Source organism: Nelumbo lutea, chromosome 5 (assembly GCF_056320005.1).
Source record: "Nelumbo lutea isolate HS-2025 chromosome 5, American lotus-T2T, whole genome shotgun sequence".
NCBI lineage: Eukaryota > Viridiplantae > Streptophyta > Magnoliopsida > Proteales > Nelumbonaceae > Nelumbo > Nelumbo lutea.
The window spans coordinates 12,824,264-12,846,637 of record NC_142688.1 but is presented as its reverse complement, the minus strand read 5'-3'; the positions used below and the strand labels follow the sequence as shown (position 1 = coordinate 12,846,637).

At 38.7% G+C, this 22,374-nt stretch overlaps 1 protein-coding gene across 8 annotated transcripts; it reads right to left on the bottom strand.

Annotated features, from left to right (window-relative positions):
- Positions 1 to 438: 438 nt before the first annotated feature.
- Positions 439 to 21,407, bottom strand: HEMD (uroporphyrinogen-III synthase family protein). 8 transcript variants are annotated; one of them, XR_016099064.1, is made up of 11 exons: positions 21,061 to 21,387; positions 20,128 to 20,215; positions 19,636 to 19,702; positions 16,568 to 16,686; positions 14,539 to 14,634; positions 8,235 to 8,290; positions 6,395 to 6,480; positions 5,951 to 6,085; positions 1,514 to 1,641; positions 1,231 to 1,380; positions 439 to 792 (listed from the first exon to the last, which is right to left on the bottom strand). XR_016099064.1 is itself a non-coding variant. In XM_088943882.1 (10 exons), exons 1-10 carry the CDS (start codon positions 21,229 to 21,231, stop codon positions 1,472 to 1,474), a joined length of 885 nt encoding a protein of 294 aa, XP_088800008.1. In that variant the 5' UTR covers positions 21,232 to 21,387; the 3' UTR covers positions 1,012 to 1,471. The 8 variants fall into 8 exon arrangements, 2 of the variants coding, with proteins under 2 accessions (XP_088800008.1, XP_088800009.1); XR_016099065.1 differs by having other exon boundaries at positions 439 to 744; XR_016099062.1 differs by having other exon boundaries at positions 1,231 to 1,486; positions 1,590 to 1,641.
- Positions 21,408 to 22,374: the final 967 nt, after the last annotated feature.

Sequence of the window (22,374 nt, the reverse complement as noted above, 5' to 3'; positions counted from 1 at the left end):
TATCAAGGCCTTCCCAATATACCTCTACAGTAGGGTGTATCAGGTCAGGCCATGGTTCAGAGGGTAATCGGGACTTAAACCAACCCCTCTAAACCTGTTTTGAAAAAAATAAATAAATAAAACATAAAAAACAAAGCATCAATACAGGCCAATACGCTCTACCGGCTTATCTGCCTGTATCCATAATTAAAACCTTGGCTGTGGGCATGGTTTTATGAGCACTAAAGCCGATCTCCACAGCATGGTAATCGATAGATCTCCCGCCTTCGAAATGAGCTAAAAAAAAGTTTTCCCATTATTATCAAGGCATGTTTTGAAAATTTAAGTCAAGGAGTCCATCAAAGGGTAGATTTAAGATCCTAAAAGGACTTAATTGTCACAAGATATCACTTTCAGACATCCCAAAACGTTTCACTAACGGAGGTCATATTTAAGTAATTTTGTGTAAGTGGAATCACCCAACAACATATATTTAAATATTGATAGAAACCGCAGAGTGTATTCAAGTATTTATATATTCAAGTAATCCCCTTTCCCCTTCCTTCTTAGTTTTGAGAAAAACATATGTACAAAGGATATATTTTGTTTTCTGCTGATGTGGTATATATTATATACACTTGAGAAAACAAAAACAAAATCTACTCCCTTAATCGGCAACAAACTTCTAGTTCAACCACCGACTGGATATGAAGTTCATTACTGCTGGGGCCGCAGAAACCATGTGGAAGTTGGAGCATCGCCCAACTAATTGAGAATTGCGGAAATTAGTTCCTTCTTTGCTATGTGTAGTACCTTGTGTCATACAAGCAAGAATTTTAATCGGGTGGCCCACCCATAGCATTGTGAAATGTGAAGTATGAATGCTACTCATTGTACATGACCTATCTTCTCTGTTAAAGATGCTTTGTTTTGTTTCAAAAAGTAGAAACCGTGCGAAATTCATGCAGAAAAAATCAATTTTACCCAGATTGCCCACTAGAGCTTCTTTCTCCATGGCATCCATGCGCAGAATTGTGCAAATGAAATCTTATCAGATATTACATGCGGGAGGATTTTCACGTTCTTTTTACATTATCTGACTTGTAAACAAAATGAATTGGACACTCGTAACTGAACTTGAGATATTAGGAAACATGATCCACCAGTCAACCAATTAGGGAACTATAAACTATAATGCCTTCGGTAATAAGCAAAAGACTGGAATGGCGTATTTACAGTGTAGAAGATTACCAGGTCATCTGGCTAGTCATCCTTTTGCCCTAGATTGCCTTACCGACCACATCGTCTACAAAAAAATGCACTTCTTGTTTTGTACCAATAATGAGACGGATTAAATTGTTCAGCAACAGCAGACAAATTGACGTTATAGTTCTGCAACTCCTGCAAAGTTCCGTTGCTTGTCACCAGGAATATAAACAGACACAAGCCTTGGGAAGGCGAGTAATTTAGTTCTGCACCTGTTTGTCCCTCATCAAGAAATCAATGCCTAGGAAGAGAAAGGGAAAAAGAATACCTCAGTTTATGTTGAAGAAAACCAACACCAAGAAGGCACTAAAAAAGGAATGCTGTAGCAAGGGGAAAAGTCAAACTTTCCGGATTTGATCATGGACTCTCAAGGCTTCAAGAATACTGTCAACCCACCTGCCATGACAGACCAAGCAACAAGGAAAGGGCGTCTGTTAAGCACACAAGCCAGGCTACAAACAGTGCAACAGTGTTCAAGTGATTGAAAGTGATGATTTATAGGAAAGAAAGATGGCTAACAATTGTTACATTCTCAATCCCACAATGATATCCATTGTTTCAGGCTTTCAGCAAGAACTGTCATCATTCATAATCCCATTGAGTAGAAATAGTCTTTTTTTTTTTTGAAGAAAAAGTTAACTTTATTCGAAGAAAAGAAAGGTATGTGAGGAGATGTACACAGCAATTAAGCACTCAGAAAGTTACATAGGCAAAAAACTATCACTAAAAAGGGAATCCCTGTGAGCGCCAGATTTAGCTAGACTGCCGGCTTTAGAATTTAGCTCCCTCGGAATCCAGACTACATGAGCATTTAGAAAAGAGAGGATGTCTCTCGCTTCAGCCAGGTAGTGGGCTAAAGCCCAAGGCCCACTGTCAGGGTTAGAAAGCCAGTTAATGGTGTTGGCTGAATCTCCTTTAATGGTAAGGTTTAGTAAGCCCATGTCTTGCAATCCTGATGCCGGTTAGAGCTGCCATGACTTCGGCCTTTGTTGAAAAGGCTATCCCAATCGGCCCACTAAAAGCCCATCTGATATTGCCATTTCTGTTTTGAATTACCCCTCCAATACCTGCAGCACCTGGGTTTCCAAAAGCACTCCCGTCCAAGTACAAGATCGTCTCCCCTTCCACTTCAGATCTGAAACTGCGGGAAGTGATGAGCTGTTTATGATTAGAGTGAAGAAAATTTATGGTGTTTCTTTGAAGGTCATCAAAAGTAACTCCTCTGAAGTAAATTGAGTTGGAGGTCCACAAGAAACATCTATAACAGATTATAGAAATCAGCTCCTCAAAATTTTTTGTTCTGTTGGTAAACACCCAGTTGTTTCTCTCTTCCCAAATGCTCCAGAAGATAGCATGAGCAGCAGACAGCCATAAAGTTTTTCCTCTTTTGCTTAAACCTCTTCCGGACCATTGCCCTAAGCAATCAACCACATTTTCTGGGAATACCCAGCTGTATTCAAAGAGTGATAGAAAGAAATTCCAACATTTTCTAGTTTCCTCACAGTGAATCAGAATGTGGTTGGTAGATTCCCCAGCTTTAAGGCAGAAACAGCACACATGTGGTCATAAGTATTGATTTTCTTTAAGCTGGCTTCCCACACAAAAAAGCATACCCTGGAAGGGATATGAGCACACCAAATTCTCTTGTAGGGGTACTGATCAGTAGCTTGATCTTCCCTAACTAAAGCCTTGAAGCAAGACTTGGTTGAAAACTTACCTGATGGGTGAAGGGTCCAAACACGGAGATCTGGGGAAATTTGGGAGAGGCATACCTCTCTCAGGGTATGCAAGAAGCTAGTGATTTCACTAAGTTCCAGGTCCCTTAAAGGTCTCCTGGAATTTAGATTCCAGTTGAAGTAAAGGGGGGAGGGGGGTAAAACCTGGGATATGGAAGCTTCTTGGTTTATGGCAAGGCTGAATAGGCGAGGGAAGGAGTTGGCTAAGGTAGAATTACCCCACCATAGATCAGTCCAAAACTTAATTCTATCGCCCTTTCCCACCTTATATCTGATAAAGGAGATGAAAAAAGTGTGGTTTGAGATTATACCTTTCCAAGGGTGGGTGTCTTTGACCCGATTCAAGTGGAGCTTGCTATCCCAACCGTTGGCGTGCTTTCCGTATTTGCTAGTAATTACAGCAGTCCAAAGCGCATTTGGTTCAAGAGGGAATCGCCACAACCATTTACTGAGAAGAGCTGAGTTTCTTTCTTTCAAGAGGCCTACTCCCAATCGACTTCCCTCCTTTGGTTTGCTAACCTGAGACCACTTCACAAGGTGAGAGCCCCTTTCCCCACCTCCTTCCCAAATGAAGTTTCTCTGAAGTTTTTCTACCTGAACTGCTATCTTGTTGGGCATGCGGAAGATAGAGAGGTAGTAGGTGGGAAGATTTGCCAATGTTGCTCTAACTAGAGTGAGCCGCCCCCCCTTTTGACAAGTAGTTCCTTTTCCATGTGACTAACTTCTTCTCACATTTTTCTAGAATTGGTTCCCAAAAGTTTTGATTTCTCAGGTTTCCTCCAAGGGGCATCCCCAGATAGAAGAAGGGGAGGTGTTCTGCCTTACATCCCAAGATCTCTGTGAAAGTGTCCAAGGAGTGAGTACCAGCTAGATTTAGGCCAGCAATACTGCTCTTTGCAAAGTTTACTTGCAGTCCAGAAATCCATTCAAAACAGGTGATGACCCATTTCAAATTTGATACAAATTCTTCATCAGCCTCTAGGAAAAGGATGGTATCGTTGGCAAACTGGAGATGAGATATCTGGGTGGCTTCCCGTCCGACTTCAAAACCTCTCAAAAGACCAAGAGAGAGAGCCTTGTTCACCAGTTGGCTAAAGATTTTTGTGACTAGAGTAAAGAGCAATGGGGAGAGGGGGCAGCCTTGTCTTAATCCTCTGCTAGCATTAAAATATCCTTTAGGTTGCCCGTTTATTAGAACTGAGAACCAGGTGGAACTTATACATCCCTCAACCCACTGAATCCACTTGTTTCCAAATCCCATTAATCTCACTATTTCTGTGAGACACTCCCAATCTACTTTGTCGTATGCTTTTTCCAAATCGAGTTTCACAATCACCCCTGGTTTTCCATTCATCTTCCTCTCTTCAACACATTCGTTTGCTATTAGGATGCTGTCAATGATTTGTCGCCCTTTGACAAATGCAAACTGATTTGGGGAAATGATTTCCCCTAGGACTTTTTTTAGTCTTTCGGCTAGAACCTTTGCTAAAAGTTTGTATACACTCCCAGTCAAGCTGATAGGTCTGAAATCTTTTGCTTCTAGAGTACCCTTTCTCTTGGGAATCAAGCATATGAAATTAGAATTGTTTCCTTTGTTGACAATGGCTGAATGATAGAAATCATTAAACACCTGCATCAAATCTGAACTAATTATGCTCCAACAAATCTGATAAAATAGAATTGGGAAACCATCAGGGCCCAGGGCTCTGTCTCCATCCATGCTAAAGACAGCATCCTTCACTTCTTGATCTTGAAACTCTCTTTCTAACCACAGACTATTCTCCTCCGACAGTTTAAACCCTTCCAAAAAGCTTATGGAGAGTTTTCTGTTTTCTTCCTTTGAGTAAAGATCTTTAAAGAAGTATAAGAAAGCTTCAGAAATTTCCTTAGGGTCGTCCACTTCTTGTTGCCCGATTTTTAATTTTGTCATAAGATTTCTTTTCCGCCTCCCAGATGCATATATGTGGAAGAACCTGGAGTTATTGTCCCCCTCCTTTAACCATCTGACCCTAGATCGCTGTCTCCAGTAAACTTCTTCTCTTCTTACTACCTGTTCCCATTCTTTCTTAGCTCAAATCTTCTCCTTCTTTTGTTCTCATTTAGGAGCCCACCCTGCTCCTTTTGGTCATTTATTCAGTGAAATTTTTACAGTAAGGTAGGTTTTTCAGTAACTTGCCTTGCCATACGAGTTATCTACAGAATGGATATATGGGTGTAGCTGAATGAAGTTTTTCTTTTCTTTTCTTTTTCTTTTTCATGTGTGTGTGTGTCAGTGTATGTACGTGTGGCAGTGTGGAGGCAGGGGGAAGGATGTCAGAACAGGTTCACATGGACCAAAATTTTGGATGTTGAATTTTTGTTTCCTAGATAATTTCAAAAAGCAAAATGGAAAACACGTCACTGTCAGTTGGAAATTCAGGAAAAGCCCATCAATGTATGGGGGGGAAAATAAAACCTTGGAGATGAAACCTGTTGAAAGACTAAATGGATGAAATGTCACTCTATTATAAACTAATGAATGGGAGGTTTGCAATTTTTTTCCTCCTCATCATTGTTTTTTTTTTTTTTTTTGCTCTAGGCTATCCATCTAGCAAGAAAGAATGATATATCTCGCCACCTAGGCAGTCTATAGAAGGTTATCAGATCAGCACGAGGCAAAGACTTAATTTCTCTAATGACATGGCAAAATCTGCAAGGATCCATTACTAGCCACCCTATGTCATTCTGTGAACCACCCTCCACTGCCAATCTACCGTGCATAATTGTCTAGCAAATGAATGCCCATGAAAAGAGGCATTTCAGTCTTATTTAACCCCTACCAGCCAAGACATAAGAAAATGTGGACTGCATATGCTTGTATAAGTGTATGATTAAATGCAAGCCAGCATGTTGCTCCAACATGAAATTTGAATGTAGTTAACTGCTACTGCACATTTCAGAGGACCACCAGCATAAGGAATGAGGAATACCCTTCAAGACCAGGATTTGTAGGATGGTACACATTCTTCAAGCCTAATTTTTTTGCAGCCAAAGCAGTTGTCTCACCAATGCAGGCAACAGAATTGTTCCACTGCCCTGATCCTGAAATTAGATTAACCCAAGCCCTGTAGCAATAGAAGAATGTGGTTCGATGAATGAAATAGGAGATACCATACCAGTTAAAAATAGGAAAACAGAAAGAATTTTCTTTACTGTGAGACATTAAAGAACACCTTCAGTTTGAATAGCGTATGCATTAATGAGTCCAACACCATGCAAATCTAGATGATTTAAAATGATGAGCAAAGAAGGAAGAGGAAACTGAATTGTAACAATGGTTCATTAATTATCAGAACAATATCACATACTCAAAGATCATCACAATAGTCTCTTGGAAGAAGCAGAGAATAATGAGCATGTAAGCAATCGCTTACCGAATTGCCGAGGGGGAAGCTACTGCAACAACTGGAGCAGAAAGTGCTTGTACTAAAACCATTTGGTCTACTTCATGAACAGGTACCTGCACAGATGGAAAGAATTGTAAGGATAAACTAAGAAAAATCACTCATATCTTACAGAGCAGCCAACCAGTCCAACAAGTCTTCACATGTAGAGCAAACAAACAAGTTCTCACAAGTAACGGTAGCAGTAATCAAACTCGGCATATAAAGTCATCCTTTCAGAAAGTAGACAATTCTCACAAACTGCAACCATTAAATGTTCAAAGTATAGTTAGAAGACTGCAACCTTCTTAGACAGACTGATTTAAGCCTTCAAGTATTCCTTGAGTATGGTCATGTGCATAGAATGGATTGGCAAAACAGGATTCATGTAGCAGACCGCATATAGTTGGGATAAGGCATGGATAATGATGATGATGAAGCATTCTTTGAGTATGGAGAAATGGAAATAGAAATTCGAGGTGGTGACGTATTTAATCACTATGGACAACATGTTGTGAAGAGAAACTATCAGTATGTATTTACTCACTATAAAATCCATTACCAAATGTTGGCCCCAGTTCTCCAGGGCCTTGGGAAGGGTGGACTGAAAATACAGGGATAACTTTGGCATTATACAAAGAGTTATTTCATTCACATACGCCACATGCATCCTTCTCCAGTTAAAAGAGAAAAGGCATCCCCTCCAAATTTACGTGTAAACCAAGATCTCTCGAAAGTTATCATACAAATAACTGTACAATGATTGTGGTGCTTCTGATTAAACTGGGACAAGTCAATCCAATTAAACCATGACCAATGCCTATCATCTCTGTTATATAGGTGTGCATGTGTCAGGTATGCATATGTGCCTAGGACTGCATCTGGTAAGATTTGCACTCCGGTTTAATTTTGCAGGAATTTGGTAAAAATACATTTTTTGTACTGAAAATGAAAGTTTGTCTTTTCTAATTCTAACATTTTTGCATTCAAAATGGGAGCAAAGTTGGAAAGTGTAAAAAAGATATATTCCAATATTGGAATTCAATGTAAAAAAGGCCAATTCCAAAGCACAAAGCAGGAAACCTATTTATATGCGTCATTTTTTTTTTCAATTGGGGGAGGGGGAGGGGAAGGTAAACATACCAGATTACTGTATATGCCGATACCCTGGTTCCAAGGGTTACAGTTGATATTCATGCATACTTCCATCTCATTAAGAATAGAAAAGAACAAGAACATCATGACTAGAAAAAGGGTGCAATAATGAACTTGCAATCAGTAAGATGACAATAAACTTTGTCACATACTTATATTTATAGTTCATGGGGTTCATGGGCATAGCCATGTAGGACATTGTGAAATGTGAGTATTCGAGTTTCAGTTTCTAATTTCACTTCATAACAATATGAGGTGATAATTCATGCCAGGTGTGGATCCAAATTCTGTGAGTGAGTGCAGAATTTACCAAAACTCAGGATTAACCATAAAAAAAAAGTGAGGTCCAACAGATCTCCCCTACCTGTACCCACGCCAGAATCATGATTTGACATGGGTACTTAGGGGTAGAAGTGAAGGATCCAGGTATACCAACCTAACTGTCCATGTTTTCAGCAGGAACAGATTAATAAGATTGAGCACTTTCCAGCAAAAACAAGGGATAAAGAAAACTGCACTTATCCTTTCGTGATACCAAGGAGAAAGCATATGCTGATTAGGAAAAAAAAGAGGAGAAAGCACATTTTCATTAAAATAAGTTCAGTATATCTGCACAAAAGATTTGGGGTAACAGACATATTGCACAAGAGAGAGAGAGAGAGAGAGATTCTTTTACCGTGGAGTATGTATTTAGCCTTGTCACCTTAAATCCGCGACCTGACAGTCCTTCCTCTGCAATTATACATACATATATATATATATATATATATATATATATATATATATATATATATATATATATATAACATGTCAAAACACAGACAATCCCTACTAACTCATGAATGCATCCACCAGCCAAAAAAAAAAAACTTTGCAACCATTGGTCCAGGAGAGTACAAATGTCAAGACATTTTAAGCTATAATTTTGCACTATAAAAGGATAAGAAAAGAAATGGAGTTATGCATGTAGATATGTATGCAAGCATGGTCAAGTGCAAATCTTGTGCAATTGTTGATTCTTTAATTATCCTAGTCTAGATCCTTTTGTTGAATGGAGATTTGTTGTTTTTCACACACACCCAGGTCTGAATCAGCCCCCCTTTTTTTTCTTGCTACCATCAAAGAGAAGTTCTTCTAAGATGGTGGTCAAGTTCAATCTTGAACTTCTTGACCTGGTTCAACTGCATATCAAGTTCCTCTATCCTTTTTTATTAGTTATTGGGTTCCCCTATCCTGAAAGACTTTTTTAGCATACTAAACTCAAGATTTTTTTCATATTTTGCCTACTGAATTGGTTGGTTGTTGGGTTTAAGCAGATGGGTCCTGATGAAATATATAATATATGCCACAGAAGGGTATTTTGGTCTTTTTCTTTTTTATTTTTGTATTGTTCGCCCTAACATTTAAATAACATTGCTGGGTACCGCAAGCATTAAGATTTTTTGGCTCTCACATCATTCTTCCTCTTCTCCTTCTTCTTCTTCTTCCTCTTCTCCTCTTCATCTTCTTCCTCTTGCTGAAAACAAGGTACCAGAGCAGGTCAGTGCTCTGTAAAATCTCCTCAACTGCATCGGCTGAGTGTTCTGTGACTTCTGGACTGAGAACAAAGGAAGCACACTGATGCTCTGGACCTGAGAACTGTTCGACTGCATCTCCTTCGTCTGTTCTGGGATTAAACTCGACTGAAGCAATTCCAGGAGTCGTTGATGATTGGCTGAATCTTCCTAAAAGGTTGGCTGTTCTTTCTTTCTCTGTTGTTCCCTACTGTGTTACTGGAAAACCCAGAATTCTCTCGGACTGATCAGGGACACATTGAATTTTTTTTTTGGTTCTTGGTGCTGATACCAAGAACAGGTTAAGGTTCTTTTGCCTTGACCGAATGATATAAGTGGGTTTAATCCCTTTGTGGGTCGGATGATCCAGAAAACCTTTTTTCTTTGTGAAGAAATCTGTAGGTCATGAGTGACCTGGTTCGGCTGACTGGTACAGCAGCTGACTACTGATGTTTGTGGCTAATATTAGCCTTGGAGGACCTATTACACCTGTGAGAGTGTTCAGGTGACCAGTATCGCAGCAGAAGTTGGTTCTTTGATTGTTATTTAATCAGAGCGAGGGCTATGTCTTCTCTTGCGGTGTGTATAGACTGAAAACATGAACACTGAAGAGTCTGCAACTTCAGGAACCACCATGAATCACAGTGGAATGAGTAGTGGTCATGACTTCATGAATTTCCCAATGACTATCACCCCGTTGGATGGTAGGAATTACCTGGCCTGGTCTAAGGAGATGCGGCTGTATATCACAGCCAGGGGTAAGGCAGGATAAATTAATGGGAAAATAAAGGAACTTAGGGCTGGTACTGCAGAATACAATAAGTGGGACCAAGAAAATTGCATGATTATGTCCTGGCTTTTGACATCCATGCTACCATCTGTCAAACAGAATTTTATGTGGGCCAAGACTGCAAAAGAAATATGGGACCAAGCACAAGCAACTTACTCAGAGCAGAGACATTATGCTAGAATTTACCAGCTACAAGCGGAATCTTCGACATGTAAGCAGGGAAGGAACCTATCAACATATTATTATGCCCTCACTTCAGTTTGGAAAGAACTTGACTATTATCAGAACATTGAGTGGAAAAGCAAAAAAAGGATGTTAAAGCATATAAAAAGTTACTTTCACAACAAAGGGTGTTCGCTTTCCTTCTAGGTTTGAATCCCGTATATGAACCTAGTCCTATTCATGTTCAGATTCTGGGCGGCAAGGATCTTCCGTCTGTCCAAGAGGTTTATGCACTTGTTCATTCTAAAGAGAGTAGGAAGTTTGCCATGAATCCTCCTGAGGGGGAGACCATTGCCCTTGCTGTAAGGGGTAACAACGGGGCACCGAGAAAAGGGGAAAATCAGAAAAAGACAGATGATAAAGACAAAATGTGGTGTACTCATTGTCAAAAACCTAGGCACACCCGTGAAACCTGTTGGGAATTGAATGGGAAACCGAAATGGGCACAGGAATTGGGTAAGAAGTCAGCACAAGAGACAAGCAAGAAGCCATACCAGAAGAAGTGTACTTCGACTCACTTAGCATCTCATGAACATTAGAGTACTTCTCAGGGCTGCCCCCCTTGTTCTGACCCAAAGGAAGATATTATCAATTCCTTTCGTGACCACCTAGAGCAATATAGTAGGGCTCTCCGCAATGCTGATTCTGGACCCACACCTTCTACTTCTTTTGCCTCCTCCTCAGGTAATTCTGCCTCAGCTTTCCATGTGTCTACTGATAACTCGGAATCCCCATGGATCATTGATTCCAGTGCATCCAACCACATGACTAGTAAGTCAACCTTGTTTCAAACATATGCTCTTCTCTCTGGCAAAGATAAAGTAAAGCTAGCAGATTGATCCTTCTCTTCCATTGCTGGTCAAGGATCTATATCTTTGCCCCTTGGCCTCTCCTTATCTAATGTCCTACATGTTCCAAAATTACCTATTAATTTGTTATCCATTAGTAGTATTACTCATGCTTTGAATTGCTTAGTGATCTTTCTTCCACATTCTTGTGTTTTTCAGGATTTGGATAGCGGGAGGATGATTGCTAGAGGGAACATGGTGAATGGTTTCTACATGCTGGAGAACAAAGTTGGTCTTACAGTTTCAAAGTCTTTGAGTCTGTCGAATAAGAGTTAGATTATTTTGTGGCACCATCGTTTGCGCCATGTTTCTTTTGAGTCTTTGAAGTTTTTGTTTCCAGAGTTGTTTAAGTCTTTGTCTGTTAGTGGCTTTCAGTGTCAAGTGTGCCAACTGAGTAAACATTGTAGAACCTCTTTCCCTTTACGTAATAGAAGATCGGAATTTTTTTTTCAAATTGTGTATTCAGATGTGTGGAGACCTGTTAATATTCCAACTGAGAATGGTTACAAGTATTTTATTTCTTTTATTGATGACTTCTCTCGCTACACTTGGATTTACCCTATGCATTCACGGGAGGAAGCTCCTAAAATTGTGAAAGACTTTCAGCGTATGGTTTACACCCAATTTCAATCCGAGATTTGAATTTTTCAATCGGATAATGCCAAGGAATATTTCCATGGAGACCTCACAGATTTCTTTGCCTCTTGTGGCTCTCAACACAGGAGCTCTTGTGCCAAAACCCCACAACAAAATGGGGTTGTAGAAAGGAAAAATCAACATCTCCTTGAAGTTGCTCGAGGATTAATGTTACAGATGAATGTTCCTAAAAGATTTTGGGTGGATGTTGTTCTAACTACTGCCTATGTCATCAATAGAACACCATCTAGGGTATTGGAATATAGGCCTCCTCATCAGCTCCTTTTTCCCTAAAGCTCCTTTGTTTCCTATCCCAAATCTATTGTGTGTATTTTTCTTGGTTATCCCCTTGCTCAGAAAGCCTATCATTGTTTGAAACCTATGCCAAGAAAATATTGTCTCTATGGATGTCTCTTTCTTTGAAGATGTTCCCAAAGTAGAGTTGAGGAGAAACAGAGTCAGACTTAAATTTTGTTGCCCTCATTCCTGAGCCTCCCCCATTTCGTGTCTTTCGGAGATTGAGCTACAAAAATCAAGGCCAGCAGAGTTCAATAGCCACAGAGCCACCGGAAACCATGCCACCAATGCCATCAGAATCTCAGGGGTTGGATCCTTCACCCCACCCAGGTACTATTGTTCCAATTGATGTTCCTGAACCTATTGATATTGACACTTCAAGTTGTGATCTAAACCTCCTTGTTGCAAAAAAGAAGGGTGTCAGATCATGCACCACACACCACCCTATATCTCATTTTTTATCTTATGAGAATGTCTCATCTTCCTTTCATGTTTTTCTATCCTCCATTGACAGTATTCCCCTTCCCAAGAGTGTTGTGGAGGCCTTACTTATTCCTGAGTAGAGAGATGCAATGAAAGAAGAGATCAATGCTCTCCGCAAGAATGGCACGTGGGAACAGGTAGATCTTCCTAAGGGAAAGGAACCTGTAGGGTGCAAATGAGTCTTCTCAAAAAACATAAGGCAGATGGATCTGTGGAAAGGTACAAGGCTCAGCTAGTTGTGAAAGGTTTCACACAAGTGCATAGAGTTGATTATGCTGAGACTTTTGCTCCGGTTGCAAAAATGAACTCTATCCGGGTTCTCTTGTCTTTATCTGCAAATCTTGAATGGGAGCTTCACCAACTTGACATAAAGAATGCCTTCCTGAATGGTGATTTGGAAGAGGAAGTGTATATGACTCAATCCCCTGGTTTCTGTACTAAGGGAAGTGAATAGAAAGTCTGCAAATTGAAGAAATCTTTGTATGATCTAAAGCAATCTCCGAGAGATTGGTTTAGTAGGTTTCATCAAGCAAGTCAACAGATGGGTTTTAAGCAATGCCAATCTGATCACACACTTTTTGTAAAGAGGGAACAAGGAAAAACAGCAGCCTTGATTGTCTATGTAGATGATATTGTCATCACTGGAGACTGGGTCTCAGAGATTCATAGGTTAAAAAAATTCCTCGCTACACAATTTGGAGTAAAGGACCTATGGCACTTGCATTACTTCCTTGGTATTGAAGTTGCTCGCTCTCAGCAAGGCATCTTCATTTCCCAAATGAAGTAAACCCTGGATCTCCTAAAGGATACAGGGAAGCTAGGAGTTAAACCAGCTGACACACCTATAGATGTTAATCACAAGCTCGGGGATTGCAATGGTGAATTCTTGAAAGATCCAAGGCAGTAACAAAGACTTGAAGGCAAGCTTCTCTACCTATCCATGACCAGGCCTGACATAGCATATGTTGTGGGTGCCTTCAATCAGTTCATGCATGCACCCAATGAGGCACACCTAGAGGCAGCATACAAAGTTCTTAGGTACCTGAAGAAATTTCTAGGGGCAGGATTACTCTTTAAGAAACATGGGCACATGAGAGTAGAGGTGTATGCTAACGCAAATTGGGCCGACTCAATGGATGGCAGAAAATCCACCAGTGGATATTGTACCTTTGTTGGTGTAAACCTTGTGACTTGGAGAAGCAAAAAACAAAGTGTGGTAGCCAGGTCAAGTGCAGAGGCGGAATACAGGGCTATGTCACATGGAGTTGCAAAGTTACTGAGGATCAAGAACCTATTGAGTGAGTTAGGATTTCCCTTTAATGATCCTATGTCACTCTATTGTGATAACAAAGCTGCCATCAACATCGCAGCCAACCCAGTTCTCCATGATAGAACCAAGCATATTGAAGTGGACAAACATTTCATCAGAGAGAAAATTGAGAAGGGGCAAGTGTGCACTCCCTAAATTAGGTCCAATGAACAACTTGCAAATGTTCTTACTAAAGGATTATGCTCACTACGGCATTACGATCTTTGTGACAAGTTGGGGATGATTGACATCTACGCCCCAACTTGAGTGATGAAATATGTAATATATGCCGCAGAAGGGCATTTTGGTCTTTTTCTTTTTTATTTTTGTCTTGTTCGCCCTAACATTTAAATAACATTGCTGGGTGCCGCCAGCATTAAGATTTTTTGGCTCTCACGTCATTCTTCCTCTTCTCCTTCTTCTTCTTCTTCTTCTTCTTCTTGCTGAAAACAGGTCCTTCAGCTTAGTTATCTAGTCATTCATAATGTAGCACCTTGTGCACTTGGAAACTCAAATCACTTAAGAAGTGCAGTTTAGTGCTATGAGCTTGCCTTCAATTTATCTCAGTTACAAGTGGTCTAGCTTCTATGTAAAAACATAGATGACAGATCTGCTGTTTTTTTTCCTTAATTTTATGCTTCAACTTTGATACCCATAATAGCTCATAGAAGAATATAACAATAATTTAAGGATACTTGAATGAACCTCTTTCAATCAAAAATCAGTTTTTGAATACCAAAAATATGCAGATCCAAGAAATAATGATCTGTCCAATGAATGTGCAACCATACATGAGATAACATTTGTGGGTAAATTAAAATGAACTGAAATGGTACACCTACCAATCTCACTGCCAGCCTTTGCAGAAGCAGGATACAAGACAGTGCACGTTCTGCTCCCATACTTGGGAAGTTCTGAAGCCAAAACCTTGCCTGTGGCTGAAAAATATAGTAGTCCAGTCTTAGAATTTACTTTTAATTTTTTGGAATATGTGACAGAAAACAGATGACTCATCATTGCAGTAGAATACCAAAATCATGGGATCAAGTTTCAGAGAAGTCATATCTTAGTTGTTTTATGTGCATACCCACATAGGAAATTAGTTATCTGAACAGATAATTTAGGATTCTTCTATAAATAACCGACCCTATGTTATCCACTTCAAGAGAACGTTCCCATGTGATATTGTCTGTTGAAAGCTTCAGTTTTTAATTATTAAACGTGATGTGTGTGCATGCTACACATTGTTTTTATTGCTTTATACATGGTTTTGATGATGATTCTTAATGGTTTTTACCCTAATTGAGCAGAACTTCAGGAAACTAGGAATTTGGGACAGTTTAGGGTTAAGAGAGCATAAAGGCATGTTGATATAGCGGCAAGGGGAGCACTTCGGCCCATCAAGAAGAGAGGCCCAACCGCAGCCTTATGGGAGGCTCCAAGAGGCGGCTGGCTTTAGCAGAGTTCGAAAGGGAGTAGGACTCTCAACCAAAAGCTGCAAGGAATAATATAAAAGAAAAAGGAAAAGAAGAAATTAGGGTTCGACCCCTTGACACAAGAACGAAAAAAAAAGAGAGAAGTGCTAGAAGAAGGATCACAAGGCTGCCAAAGGAGAATTGGAAGGAGATCGAAGATTGATGCAGAACTTCTGAGTTTGCTTCTTCTTTAATTCAGCGATTTCGGTAACCTAGGTTCAACTAGGGTTTTTCTTTGTTTGAATCTTTCTTTCTTTCTACTATGCGAACCATGATTGATGTTAATTCAGATTGTAATTAATCTTTTAAGCTAATCCAATTGTTGGTGATTCAGTCTTGGGATTTCTTGATTAGGGTTTCGACAATAAGAGTAATTTTGGCCGAACTGCTCTTGTTTCTTGGATTACTTAAATTGCTTGAAAAAGGATTTAGGAAATCAGATCAACTGATCAAGAAGACGGATTGAATGTATTTTAGAGATAATTTGCATGATTCGTTTGGCATTCATTCATCAAGAATTGACTTCCTTCGATTTCCTTGTCTTTAACGCATCTATAGCAATTAAATTCTTGATAGAAATATAAGAGTTGTTGCTCATAAATAGATGGGTATGTGCTCAAAAGAGGCTGCTCATGCAATTAGGAAATAGCCAACCCATAGCTGAAATCAACTTCGATTGGATAGCTTAATGATATAATTGTTGAATCGGTTCTGCTAGCATTTTCATGAAACACTTTCTCTAATTCCTTAAGGTGGTCTAATCCGAGAATACCTAGGATAGCTCGTGGGAACGATACTCTACTCATCAGTATATTACTTGATCGGCTAGTGCACTTGCTAGTGTAATCTAAACGCATCAAAATGCAAAAAAGAAGGGCTTAGAATGACTATAAAGGCAGTTTTGGCAATTGAATGAAACTTGCACCATGAATAAACAAACAAAGAAGGAAATTTCAGGACCCTCCCTCATTATGTTGGCACAAGTTCCCCTCTCTAAACAACTTGTCCTACAACCTATCTCTATTACTACATACATATATAAAAATATTTAAATATAGTACACCTTTATAAATATATATGTATATATATAAGTAAATCTACATAAAATTATAGGAACATGAACAAAAATGTGTTTGTAACTATGTACAACAAGACTAAATGGATAAAACACAGAAGTTATGGTTCTTCTAGAAATGGGATGTTCTGTGTCAAACAAAGTCAAGTAACATTAAGCGCACACAATACAAAACTATGACTCTTTGGAGGAGTGAAAAGATGCTAAAATGAAAAAACTTCATAACCAGCAAGCTGCTAAAGATAGTGTCATGTAATTTTCCTCTCATGCATTTTTTTTCTTCCTTTTTTTTTTTGTGGGAACAGGAGGAGAAGGGCATACCTTTTGATGGTGAGAAGGCAACAGTGAGAGGTTGATCACGTGACTGCATTACTTCCTTGAAGATGCTTGCTGTACCAGCTCCAACCACACCCACTTGAACTTTTGGGGTTCCAGCAGCCCTAGAAACCAAAATTTATTCCAACCAAGTCAATTTTAAATGAACATAATACCAATTGGTGGATGACATCATTCTCTTTTGTGAAGGAGAAATTGAGGAGATGGATAATTTGAGATTCGTGGTGATGCATTTTGAGAGTCTCCAATCTGAAAGTCAATTGGAACAAGAGTTGTGTAGCAGGGGTGAATTTACGGGAAGATGAGGTGCATTTGGTGGCTAGGGCTTTAGGTTGTGAAGTAAGTGGTTGGCTTCTAGTATATTTAGGTCTGCCCCTGGGGGGAAATCCTAAAACAAAAAGCTTTTGGTACCTAGTTTTGGAAAGATTCACTAAGAAGCTAGCAGGGTGGAAGAGAAATTATCTCACTAGGGGCTAGAATCACTTTAATCAAGTCCACTCTGGCCAACCTTCCGGTGTATTTTCTGTCTACCCTTAAGCTTCTTGCCAAGGTTGCCAACAAGTTAGAAAAGCTCATGAGAGACTTTCTGTGGGAACCGGGTGACTCAAAACAGGACCATTTAGTGAAGTGGGAAGTAGTTTCTAGGAAAAAGGAAGGGGGTGTCTAGGCATTGGCAATATCAGATTAAGAAATGTAGCTTTGTTAGGAAAGTGGTTGTGGAGATTTCCTTTGGAGCAAGACAGTTTGTGGCACTTGGTGGTGGAAAGTATTCACAGGATGGCAGTTAATGGATGGGATGTTGGCATCGACCCTAGGGCTTCTCATTTCTCCCCTTGGAAAGCAATTGCTGGAGTCATGCCTTCCTTTCAGCCTTTCATCAGATTTGATGTGTGCTCAGGTAATAAAATTTTGTTTTGAGAGGACCTTTGGCTTGGGAACACCCCCCTTAAGGATAGATTCCCGGTAATGTATTCTCTTTCCCTAAATAAACTCAAAACCATCTCCTCACTTTGTGTGTCTGAGGGGACTTGGGATTTGGGTTTGAGAATATGGTTGAGGGATTCAGAATTGGCTTCTACAGATGAGTTGTTCATTGTGTTGAGTTCAGTTTTCCTAGATCTTTCATGCCCAGACAATAGAATTTGGAAATAGTCTTTTTCAAGGACTTTCTCTTGTTCATCTTTTTTCAATGCCTTAGCCCAATCTTCTATTGTGTCCGTCTCCTTTCTTGCTAAAGAAGTTTGGCATTTCCTGTGCCACCAAGGGTTAGGGCTTTTTGCTGGGAAGTGGCTCTTCAAAAGATCAATACTATGGATCTTCTTCAAAGAAAAAGGCTAGATTGATGCCTTTCCCCACATGCCTGTTACCTTTTCTTAAGAAATGGTGAGACGGCGACTTATCTTTTGATTTCTAGTCATTTTGCTTCTTATTTGTGGGATTGGTTCTCTTCTTTGTTTGGTTGCAGATGGAATCCCCCCTCGGGTGTGCTGAACCTTTTTTTGACTCTAGCTTCTTCCAACAACTAAGGAAAAGAGGCAGGGTAATGTGGAGAATAACAAGAGCAGCCATCCTATGGTCAATTTGGGGAGAGAGAAACAATAGGATCTTCCTAGGGCAAGAAAAATCCAAGGAAGCACTTGTTGAAGTTGTCACCATCAAGGTTATGCATGGCTGAAAGTACATCATCTCTTCAAGGACTTCTCCTCAGCTAACTTAATTAGAAATTGGAGTGCTATAGCTGTATCCTCTCCTTCCTCCCCCATGGTACAAGAAAGTTGGGTACCACCGCCTCAGTTCAGGGTGAAGCTAAACTTTGATGGAAGCTCATTGAGTAATCCAGGTCAGTTGGGAGTCGGGGGTGTATTCAGAAATGAGGAAGGAAAAGTCTTGGCCCTTTACTCGGGCCCAATTGGGGTGGGAGATTCATTAAGGGAAGAAGTAGTGGCCTTACTTTAAGGTTTGAGACTGGTGAAACAATGGGTATATGGCAATTAGAAGTGGAAAGAGACTCTAAGCTGGCAATAGGGTGGATGCAATCTGGAAGCTTGGGAGTTTGGTCTCTTAGACAGCCTCTAAGAGAGATTATTAGCTTAGCAAAAGAGATTGGGGTGCATTTTAAATGGGTAAGAAGGTCAACAAATGGAATGCTTGACACTTTAGCTAAGCAAGGAGCTACTAGGGAGGCTTTGTTTTGGGCTTGTTTGTAAGTTTTTTTTTTCATCCATTTTGTGGGTGGTAAGTCTGTAATCTTTTCAATTCTCTAATGAAAGTTACCGTTTCCTATCCAAAAAGAAAAAAAAAAATCCTTAAATCCCTTTGTGGTATAAAGCAGTGTAACATTGTTGCAACAATATATTGAATGGATAATCATGATACTTTGTGAAAGAATCATAAGAAAATTCAAGTGGTGCTGAACAAATAATAGACAAAGATGTCTTCACCGGTTCAAAGACAAACCAAACCAAAGAATTGGATCATTCTGTAGAGGATAACTTCCAATAGAAAGCCCAAAGAGAAAATTGGTGAAACCAAGGGTAGGTACATAGGGCTTCAGTTCCGCTTACAGCTGTATTCACCTTCTAAGTGGGCTCAAAAAAAACTAGTGGTGGATAGCCTAGTGTAGGAGTGATCATGGGCCGGGCCAGGTTTCAGGCCTATAACTTATTTATAAAATATTAAAATATATAACGTTTTATATTATATGTCATAAAACGTATGTATAAAATTCATTTTGAATATATAATATGTATTATATGTGTCATATTATAATATTTATACAAAAAAATATAAAATATAACACAAAATAACATATATACATATTATAAATAATATATACATGTGTGTGCAGAGTCTGCAGACCAGGCCGGGCTGAAAATGATCACCCCTAGCCTAATGCCCCCAGGATTGAGTTGCTCCTAGATCAGCAGCAATATAATTTGGAGTTTTATATTTTCTACCCAATCTTTCCCATTCTATCAATTATTAAGAAGAAACTATAACTTCAATATTGCTATTGCAGTGTTTTTTTTTTTCAAATAAGTTGTAGTGCTTACTTCCAAGCTTCAAGAAACACTGACCCTGCCTCAGGAGAAGTTATAACAATCCAGTCAAATTCAGTCGCTGTTGGAAAGAAGAAATAGAAAAACATAGAAATCAATTACATATCTCGTTTATGCATGTCCTTAAGACATAATCTGGGATGAAAAATCATCATATCTCAACAACTAAAATAAGGCAAATGAGCCACCAAAATACTAAAAATAAATAAATCCTGATTTAGTAACATTATGCATAATTAAGTATGCCCAACAATCACATATACATTACTTAGTGCACACAAAAGAATAAGTAACAAAATTCTATACAATCAAGATTTTTTTTTTTATCGATCAATCAAGATTATTGAAGACACAAAGAAACATGTTTTTTTTTTAAGAAAAGATACATATATGAAGCTTCTGATTCTGAAATAAATATCAAGGTACACCTGAAGAGTTGTCATATATAAATGCAAAATCAAATAAAAACAAGGTATTAGAAATTACCACTTAATACAGTTGCAAGTCTGTCAAAATCAGGCCCTTCTGTATGCTGTATGAGAGGAAGCTCCAAGCAATTAATTCCATGTTTGGTCTGTAAGTGAGAACGAGAAAAACAAAAATCAGCAGATGGCATCCAACTGTTAACTAATTTAGGCTACCTAAACTATTTCTTTATCATTAAAGTAATTATCTGGCATTGTATGAATATGACCATGAAACCATGAATCCAAGTGCTTTAATCTGCAACCAAGGTAATTTCTATCATAAACTAGACGACTTAGTAGTAAGAGTTGGTGTACTAAATAGATGCATTACACTACAGAAGGGAGGGCGTTACTCTAAAGACATGTTGTCATAGAGACAAAAACGTAAGAAAAGAGGAAATGCTTGTTGAGATTAAAAACGACAAATTGGAGACCCTGACAATATGAAATTAGAATTTAGAACCGTTAGGAAAACAGGAAATGCAAACAAGTGCCACTTGTTTGTACTAAGATTTTGGATTCCGAATCAAAAGTTAAGGCTTAAGGGAGAAAAATATAAAACTATATAACATTTAGTTGTAGTTGCAATCATGAAATGGCATTAATTCCTTGGGTTTGACGCGAAGTTACAAATACCGTGAAAGTGCGACCAAATGAATTGAGTGTCTTAAATCTCTCCCTTGACACTAATATAAAGACGATCCACTGAAGAGTATCTTTTTTTTATAAATATCCACTCAAGAGTATCTTACCAAGTGCTAATTTCTTCTTCTAAACTTAAATTTTGACAATTGAACCGAAATAATTGAAAAATAATAACTTAGCAGTAGCAGCATTTCCCAATTTTAAGAATTAGAGCTTCAAAAATCAAAACAACTACTCAGCCTAACAATAGAACAGACACAGAGGTGATGACATAAATAGACACGGAAAAGAAAAAAGGAGAGATTACCAGAGCGTCAATGAGCTTCCCATTCTTGCCTCGTTCTCTTGTAACGACGACCTTCGGCTTCTGAGAAAAAGAGGAAGAAGCACAGACTCTGAAAGAGGGAACGAGAAATCTCCTGTGAAGCAGCAGAGATGGAGGAGGACGAGACAGAGAGAGAATAGAGTATCCCGCCATTGAAACGTGTTGGAGAGAGAGAGAGAGAGAGAGAGAGATTCCCTGTTTTCCTTTTTCTTTAACCTCACGGCTACCTGTTTGTCCGTCGCCGCGTTCCACCACATTTCTTTCTCTTCCTTGTCATTATTTTACTCTCTCTCTCTCTCGTCTTGGTATGGTTGTGAGTCGACAGTCTTAACACTGCTAATGAGAACCGTCCATTATGCATAACATCAGTTACCAGAAATAGTGATGATCACGAATCACGATAATAAAGTTGTTGTTTTAATTTTTAATATCATTTATTAGAATACTCCTTATAATTTTATATATTTAGTTAAACTTATTCTATAATTTAAATTTTATTAAAACATTCCTTATATTCAAACTATAAGGGTTTTTCAATAAAATATAAACTATAATGTAGAGTTTAATAAATCCATGAAATGAAACGGTAGAACAAAATTTTAATAAATAACCTTATTTTAATTTTAAACAACATCAATACATTTTCAGAGTCCCAATGTCCCACCCGAGTATGGGCTCCGCTCAACCATACATGGTACACCATAAAGAGAACCAGGCTTGGGCTTGCTCTAGCCTAATTTGGTTGGGTGGTTGAGTCAAATCCATTTGTAGGGGTGCAAATGGATCGGATCATGATTGGATTTGATCCAATATCTGATCCTATTTGGTCTAATTCAGATCACCCCTGTTTGGACCTTAGGATCGGATAATAGGATTTGATCAGATATCAAATCAGATTTGGATTACCCTTTATCTGATTCGAGAAGATCCTATCGGATATTCCGATATACATTATATACTTATAAATATAAACAAATATATAATACATATATATGTATATATATGATGGAAATAATTAAAAATACTTATATTTTTTGTTTTTACTTTATTTAAACTAATATATTTTAGTTTTCTTTTAATAATGTATTAATTTTTAAAGAAAACAATTTGGATTGGACAGATATGAAGATCCGACTTACTTATAGGATTTAAATTCAAATTGATTCCTATTAGATCTGATCGGATCTAATTGAATAAAAAATGATTAGTGTCATATCGTATTTGAATATACCTTATTCAAATAAGATCCGATTCATTTGCATCCATATCCATTTTTCCATATGCTTACCCATATCC

What these genes read in the sequence shown, in the direction of transcription:
- HEMD (XM_088943882.1), bottom strand. Translation starts at nt 21,231, where the DNA reads ATGGCGGGATACTCTATTCTCTCTCTGTCTCGTCCTCCTCCATCTCTG. An exon ending in GGAAGCTCATTGACGCTCTG is followed by an intron (nt 20,216 to 21,060) that starts GTAATCTCTCCT and finishes TCTCACTTACAG; the next exon opens with ACCAAACATGGAATTAATTG. An exon ending in ACAAATCCTGGTCTTGAAGG is followed by an intron (nt 1,642 to 5,950) that starts GTATTCCTCATT and finishes CTGTCATGGCAG; the next exon opens with GTGGGTTGACAGTATTCTTG.